This window comes from Branchiostoma floridae, unplaced genomic scaffold (assembly GCF_000003815.2).
Source record: "Branchiostoma floridae strain S238N-H82 unplaced genomic scaffold, Bfl_VNyyK Sc7u5tJ_1285, whole genome shotgun sequence".
In the NCBI taxonomy this organism is placed as follows: Eukaryota; Metazoa; Chordata; class Leptocardii; order Amphioxiformes; family Branchiostomatidae; genus Branchiostoma; species Branchiostoma floridae.
In genome coordinates this window covers 24,499-31,511 of record NW_023365693.1, presented here as the reverse complement: position 1 = coordinate 31,511, position 7,013 = coordinate 24,499, and the positions used below count along the sequence as shown (strand labels likewise).

General features: G+C 39.6%; 2 protein-coding genes across 2 annotated transcripts in view; both read left to right on the top strand.

Moving 5' to 3' along the window:
• The window catches only part of LOC118407303, a 12,319-nt gene extending 11,052 nt beyond the window's left edge, over positions 1-1,267 (top strand). Inside the window, exons 18-20 of the mRNA XM_035807765.1 lie at positions 124-287; positions 676-809; positions 1,023-1,267. Coding sequence (XP_035663658.1) covers positions 124-287; positions 676-806 — 295 coding nt within the window. The 3' untranslated portion in view covers positions 807-809; positions 1,023-1,267. The remainder of the gene's footprint in view (positions 1-123; positions 288-675; positions 810-1,022) is intronic.
• A 4,563-nt stretch (positions 1,268-5,830) lies between these two features.
• LOC118407302 (gastrula zinc finger protein XlCGF7.1-like) lies at positions 5,831-6,966 on the top strand. The gene is made up of 3 exons (XM_035807764.1): positions 5,831-6,001; positions 6,246-6,460; positions 6,945-6,966. The coding sequence occupies exons 1-3, from the start codon at positions 5,831-5,833 to the stop codon at positions 6,964-6,966; spliced, it is 408 nt and encodes a 135-aa protein (XP_035663657.1).
• Positions 6,967-7,013: the final 47 nt, after the last annotated feature.

Below are 7,013 nucleotides of genomic sequence, written 5' to 3'. Positions count from 1 at the left end.
TATAGTACATGTCTACGTCTTTTCGCTCGGCCTTGTTTAAAACTGCCTTCCTGGCCTATATACAAATCAAAGACTTTATTTTGGAAAGTCTTAACCTGTTCATGTTGTCTTTCCTCCCTCCAGCTGCGGAGTTGACCCGACCTACGTGGTGTACCCGGCTCCGAACCACGCCGTCATCAGGTTCGGTTTCCAGGCCTTCAAGTTCGCCACGGACTACCCCAAGGTGTACCTGCACGCTGACGTTCTCATCTGCAAGTCTTCTGCTGTCGGCAACCGCTGCTCACAAGGTCGGGACCCGTCTTAAAGACATTAGCGAGTTTCTTAGATCTTTATAAGATCTTGAGCAAACATACAACTTTTCGTAAATGCATTTTATCACTGTAGATTAATATCAGTATGTTGCCTATCCCAAACTGCTTTTAAACACTCTACCTCGTTTCAAGATGTTCATTACCTTAAGATGTATGCATATTTTAACATTGTTGATTGAACTGAACTGATTGTACCCATGTCTTTTGCTCTCCTCTTAATGCCATTATTTTTGTGGCAGTCCGTCCATATAACGTCTCTTCAACGTAGTAAACTAGCAATTTGTTTGCAAAGGTTGTAAGACGGATAAAAGTTTCAGTGTATCGTTGCAACCATGCCTAATCATTTTCCTTTTCTCATCTGCAGGTTGTGCTACGGCCGGTAGGCGGCGTCGCGACCTCGCAACGACACCCGGCGTGGCCCTGTATCACGTGACTGCTCCAGCCCCCATGATCCTCTTCGACGACGTGGACGAGACTCTCGTTCCCAAATCGTAGAAGGTAATTTTTCAAAATTTCCTCATTTCTTTGCGAAAATGTTAAATTTGGTATTAAGTTTAAAGAACATTTCCAATGTCCAAAAGCACAGAATCGGCCTTTTCTTTATCGCAATATATGTATTTTTTCCCAGTAATTTTGCTGAACTAATTGAAAAACAATGAATTTCTTTTTGTTCATGGACTTTTCCGTGACCTTGTTTCTCTTATTTTTCAGGTCGTGGCAGAAGTTCGACTGTTCGGCGTCACATGATCACATCCAACCTTCCTTCGAGAGTTCCGCGCAACACGATTTGATGACGTAACCGCACGAATAGATGACGTAAACGAACAGTCGAACGCCTTGTAAATATTGTATAGTACAATGCCCTACCTAAAATGCCGTTTTACAATTAAATGAGAAGAAATTGAATATTGTACGAAGATCTGAAAGTGAATAAATTATGCCACAACGCGTTAAAACTTGTCTGTTGTCTTAAGTCTGATAACAATGCTGTGAAGTGACAGTGTGAATGAATAAGTGGGTCTAGTCTGAAATTGAATGACACTTGATGCGTGGATGGATGAATCTGAAGTTTATGCGCATTTTCTTTCAACGCAATCGCCAAAATGATACTAGTGCTAACATTCCCATCAAGTTAATCATCAGGTATCAACTGATGCTCCTCTCCCAATGACCACACTATCACTCTTACATATGTGTATGTGTGTATATGCACATATGTGTGTACATGCACATACACGGCTCAGTACAGGTCAAAGCAGGACATCAGATACAACATAAAACTATCGTTAGCTATGGATAAATTCAACTTTTCGCTTTTCAGTTATGGTGGAGTTAAAAAAAACAGATGTTTTATGATCGATGGTTTGTCTATATGCATTAGGAATAGGAATTTTCAAACAGATGAAAGCTGTTTTGCTATTATAATTTCATAACGTTGATACCATAGACAAATTATATATTAGTACTTTCATTAAATGGACTTTTATTTAAGACACTCTCCAAAGTAATTGTATACGAAATGGCTTTGACTTAAAATGGTTAGTTTTGACCAATCGTTACCATACGTGGTCATCACTTGGGATCTCACCTGTCGGATGCACACACCTGGGAAGATTTACGTCATAATTATTCATCACTTTCATTAGCTGGGAAAAGGAATCCAATAAGATTTGAGATATTATTTTATAATAAGCAATGATAACTGTTTTGCTATTCTTTTATAAAATTGATACCATATGGTTCTGTATAAAGATTAGATAACACCCCGTTCATTAATTCCACTTCTATATTTAAGGCAAACTTTACCTTAGTAGACTGCATAAGAAACAACTATGATTTAACATGGTTTAAAGTCTTGACCAATCGTTACCGTGCGTTGTCACCACGTGGCCGAAATCTATTTTTCTTTTAATTTTTGGAAAGTAAACAAACAACTTGGGATCTTGCACAGTTGACGATCCTTAAGTTCAAGCATTAATATTTATGAAGTCATGGGTGCAGCTGGTAAAAGATCGGAGATAGCTTAGAGATAAATAACGCTAAATCTGTATCAGTGCCATAAACAATCATTATACAACTGTACAATACAGTTAGGTTGAATTAGAAATTGTAGAAAAATTGTATAACATCGCTTTCATTGATATCACGTTGATTGAAGACAACGTTTCCCGCGTAATTGTATAAGAAATGGCAGTGACTTAAGATAGTTTATGGTTGTGTCCAATCGTTACCATACGTTGCCATCACGTGGTCCTAATGTAATTTTTCTTACATTTTTTTTAGTGTTAAGAGACCTACACCTGGGAACACACACACTTGAGGGTCATTAACTCAAAACGGTAATATTCATGCATTCATTAAAAGAATTCCACTTCAATTGGAGATGTGTTGATAACTAAAGGCTAAATCTGTGCCACTACCATATGCCTTTTTCTTAGTCATAGCCGTTTCATATACTGTCACTTGCAAAAGTCTGTGTCATGTAGAAGGGAAATTAATGACAGGGGTTCAACAGTTATAAAGAACTACTGTAAATGCAAATATGTTCGCAGTTGTTTTTATTTTCGCGGTTTTGGTGATGGCCACTTCACCGCGAATTTAAAACCACTGCTAACATTATACAATTACAGTATGTGACTACAGTCTATGCCGCTTCCGCGAACGTAAAACCACCTGCGAACACTCCATTTTCCCGCTACCGCGAAGGTAAGTCCCCGCGAACTTACAGTAATTTACAGTAATTCAACTTGATTGTATACAGGCTTTTCAATGACTTCATGTGTTTTATAGACGTACGTTGGATACAGAAAAGCTTGTTATACATTAACCGTGTACGTAAAATATAAATGCACGCAAGCAAGGCAAGCTCGCCAAGCGGATATTCTTTGCATATTTTGGTAATCAGGTTACTTTATGAACTTTGACCTTATGAAACGCTTCCGCCTTCGCGGATAGTTTGTTTAACAGGTGCGCAGCTTGTTTTTAGTCTAAAACGGAAGATTTGCGGCCCTAGTGTCGTCATGAGGACAAGGAAACAAGCAAAAAAGGTATGGAGTGTCTAAAGAAACCGTAGGAACAACTTTTAACAACCTGTATTTGTATCGTTGCACAGAAGTTCTGGACACGCCCCCCTCCCCACCCACATTTGCTAACAGCTAGTTTTGGTCGTAGTTTCTTCAGTAAAGGGAGAGAAGGTGTTAGCCTTTCCTTGAATCTGCGCTTTTGGGCGTCTTCGTATAAACTGTAAGACTTGAACTGGTAAGTACTGAAAACTCCATGGGAGGAACATTAAAATTATGAACGTTGTTAAAAAATGTTGTCTCAACCATATGTAAAGTTAACATATGGTTAAGAGAACTAACTTTACATATGTTTGGGAGAACGACGGATATTGTTCTTCATCTTCTTGTTGCGTTCAAGAATCCATAATGGGTAATTATGTCAAAAAATATTTTGCTGGCTTTTTGCAGAGTCTGACGCCGTTATGTCTTCGAAAGGAGGAGGAACGCCCGCCTCACCTTTTTTATAAGCTCGTTAATAACAGGATTAACATAGATACAGGGAACTTGCTCAAACCAACCCAAGGGCGGACTCGGGGTAGCCACCAACTCAAGTACATGCCAATTTTTGCCCGCACAGCTGCATACAGATTCTCATACTTCCCCAGAACAATTCCGGAGTGGAATTCCCTGCCTGGCACGGTTGTAAGTGCTCCCAACGTTGAGTGCTTCCGTGCCAGGCAGGCGGCCTGCCCGCCCTAACCCGGGACCTCAACTCATCCCCCTACTTTGCACCTCGCGGGGTTATCTGGGGTATCTATGATGATGATGATGATGATGTTCCAGGCATTGTTACTATCTTTACAATGGTTGAGACAATACTGTTTACTTCTGATGGGCATTCACCTACAACAAATTACCCATAATTCCTGTTGCCCACACATGTGTACAGTGAGCTCTGTAAAAGTGCTTTATATACAAGCGATCACTGTTTTTGTTTAACGGTACATGATTACATCTATAACTGTTGCCTACCGAGATGTCAGCAGATTGCATTACTAGCTGATATTTAGATTAGTCGACACTGTATGGCTGATATCGAGTAGGATTTTACCATGGTCAATATTGACCGAAGGAGGCCATATACAACCATAATAATATATAGCCCTTTTATCTTCCATCTGCTTTCTGCATGCCAGTGCGTCACATATTCACAGTTGCTCATATTCTTATTTCAAACCAACTCGCTATCTGAGTATCTCTTATACTACTGGCATGAACCCTTTAAGTACAGAACATTTGTGTTCTACATGCAAGCAGCATGAAATAGTTGAGAAGGTCCTTTATTATCAATGAAGAAGAATTAAACACATTTATATACACATGTAACTGTTACATGTTTCAATGTTTAATTTGAAAATTTTCTTCCACAGGTGTTTGCTCTATCTGACATGGCAAAAACTAATCTCACTTTTTCCGATAGAAGAATCAGAAACAACCCATCTCTGCTGTGAAGAAATCTACCACCAAAGATGAGAAAACGAGCACCAGACTTCGTCGCTGTCCTTCCTGCAGTTTTGCAACAAACAGCAAAGTGGAGCTGCTAGACCATGTCCAAGAGCACCCCAACATCAGAGTGGTGCATTGTTCTCTGTGTGAGTACAGCACGTGGCACAAGGGGAACATGAAACAACACATACAGGTGCAATTCCTTTAGCTTCTTTTTTTCTTAAACAGGATTGTTCAAAGTAGGGTTATCAGACCACTTCAAGGCAATAGTATTACAACTGATGTATTATTTGCAGTTAGTAGGTACCCAATGTTTTAGTAATGAGGCTGTTTTATGTGCTTGTGGCACCTCCTCGGACACGGGACCTATTTTTTGTTCCTTCCAAAAAAAGAATCCATGAATTCTTGGTCGGGCTACAGCATCCATCCGGTCTTCCTTGGTGGTCTCCAATCCAAGTACTGACTGGACTGCACATAATAATTTGCTTAACTTTCGAGATCGAGGGGGTCAGATGTAGAAAAACCTGTTCTCCAACTAGATCTCTTCAGTGTCACTGACAAAAGATAATGGATGTTATCTGAAACGTTTCAAAAATCATATCCTGTTGCTTGAGTAATTGCTATTTGGTATATCTTATTGTTTAACACCTCCAGATGCACTCTCAAGAAGACATATTGAGCTGTGAGAAGTGTAACTACACCACAACAAGACAGTTTGCTTACAGGATGCACCTGAAGTACCACCACTCCTCAAAAATGTCACCTATAGGAAAACCAGCTCTATAACTAGATCTCTTCAGTGTCATTGATGAAAGAGAGTGGATGTTATCATAGCGTCTGTCAGTGACCATTTCCCAAATCAATTCCAGTTGCTTGAAAAATTGCACTCTAGTTAGAAACTCTGAGGAAGATGTCTGATAGGCATCGAATAGGCATGATAGGCAATATTAACTGGTTGTCTTGAAAAAAACTACTATCCTTGAATTACACTTTTTTATTTAACACCTCTAGATGCATTCCCAAGAAGACGTCTTGAGCTGTGAGAAGTGCAGCTACACAACCACAAGACAGTTTGCTTACAAGATGCACCTTAAGTACCACCACTCCTCAGAGAGGCCTTACAAGTGTCCAACGTGCGGGAAGTCGTTCGCGGCCAAATCCGTCTTAAGAAACCACATGAAGGTGAAACTTTTAGGTGATTTTCAGACAACTCTAGTCAGTTTACATGTTTAGGGTGTATTACAAGTTAAACAAGTTTTCTAAAATTCTAACGGACATGTACCCGAATACTCCGCGAGAACGAAAGGCAGTCTGGATGCACACATATCGCGGCACAGGAAGGAGAAATGATTATCGTTCCTGTGTGCTGAGTGTTTTTTTTTTATCGAGTTATGGCATAAACTTTTTACCTATTTCTCTATCTAAGGTTCACTCTGATGACCGCCCCTTCAAGTGCCCAACATGCGAATACTCCGCGAGAACGAAAGGCAGTCTGGACGCGCACATATCGCGTCACAGGAAGGAGAAATCATTCCTGTGTGCTGAGTGTGGGTACCGCTCCTTCCTCAAAACTGAGATGGAGAAACATATGAGGATCCACACAGGGCTGCATCCATACAAGTGTGACCTATGTGACTACAGGTACTATAAACTTCAATTTTTTTACTCTACTTAAATCTGTGAAGCCATATGCTTAATTGTAAATTGTATGCTGTATTATAACGAAAACTTTAAGCAAGATTGTAATTCATGATGGCAATAACTCTTGATGGCCAAAAGCTCTTTATTCACAGCTACGTTTTCAAGGCCACACGTTTCAATGACCATCTGTCATCTTCAGGGCACAAATGACTGGTCCACTTTGCACAGCAGCTAGGTGTCACTGCTGACTCAAATAGAAAACACTGTTTAACAGTGACATATTATATAGCTATTGCTAAACAGAATTGATATAATGGAATTCCAAACTATAAAAAAAATGTCACATATCATTGTGGTTATGAAAAAGGAATGTTTTTCTCCAACCTGATGAAACTATTCATGGATCAATAAATCTCATTGCTCAAAGTTGCTTTGTCTTACATGGTATTTCACTATGTCTTATATGTCCTGAATTTGAGTGCAGATGCTTGCAATCAATCACATAGTTTAGGCAATATTTCATCATGTATACTTGCTAAAATCTGAATCTGTA

Excerpts from the sequence above, each read along its gene's own strand:
- LOC118407302 (XM_035807764.1), top strand. The coding sequence starts at position 5,831 with ATGCATTCCCAAGAAGACGTCTTGAGCTGTGAGAAGTGCAGCTACACA. Across the intron at positions 6,002-6,245 it reads TCTTAAGAAACCACATGAAG|GTTCACTCTGATGACCGCCC; the intron begins GTGAAACTTTTA and ends TCTCTATCTAAG. Across the intron at positions 6,461-6,944 it reads TGTGACCTATGTGACTACAG|ATGCTTGCAATCAATCACAT; the intron begins GTACTATAAACT and ends ATTTGAGTGCAG.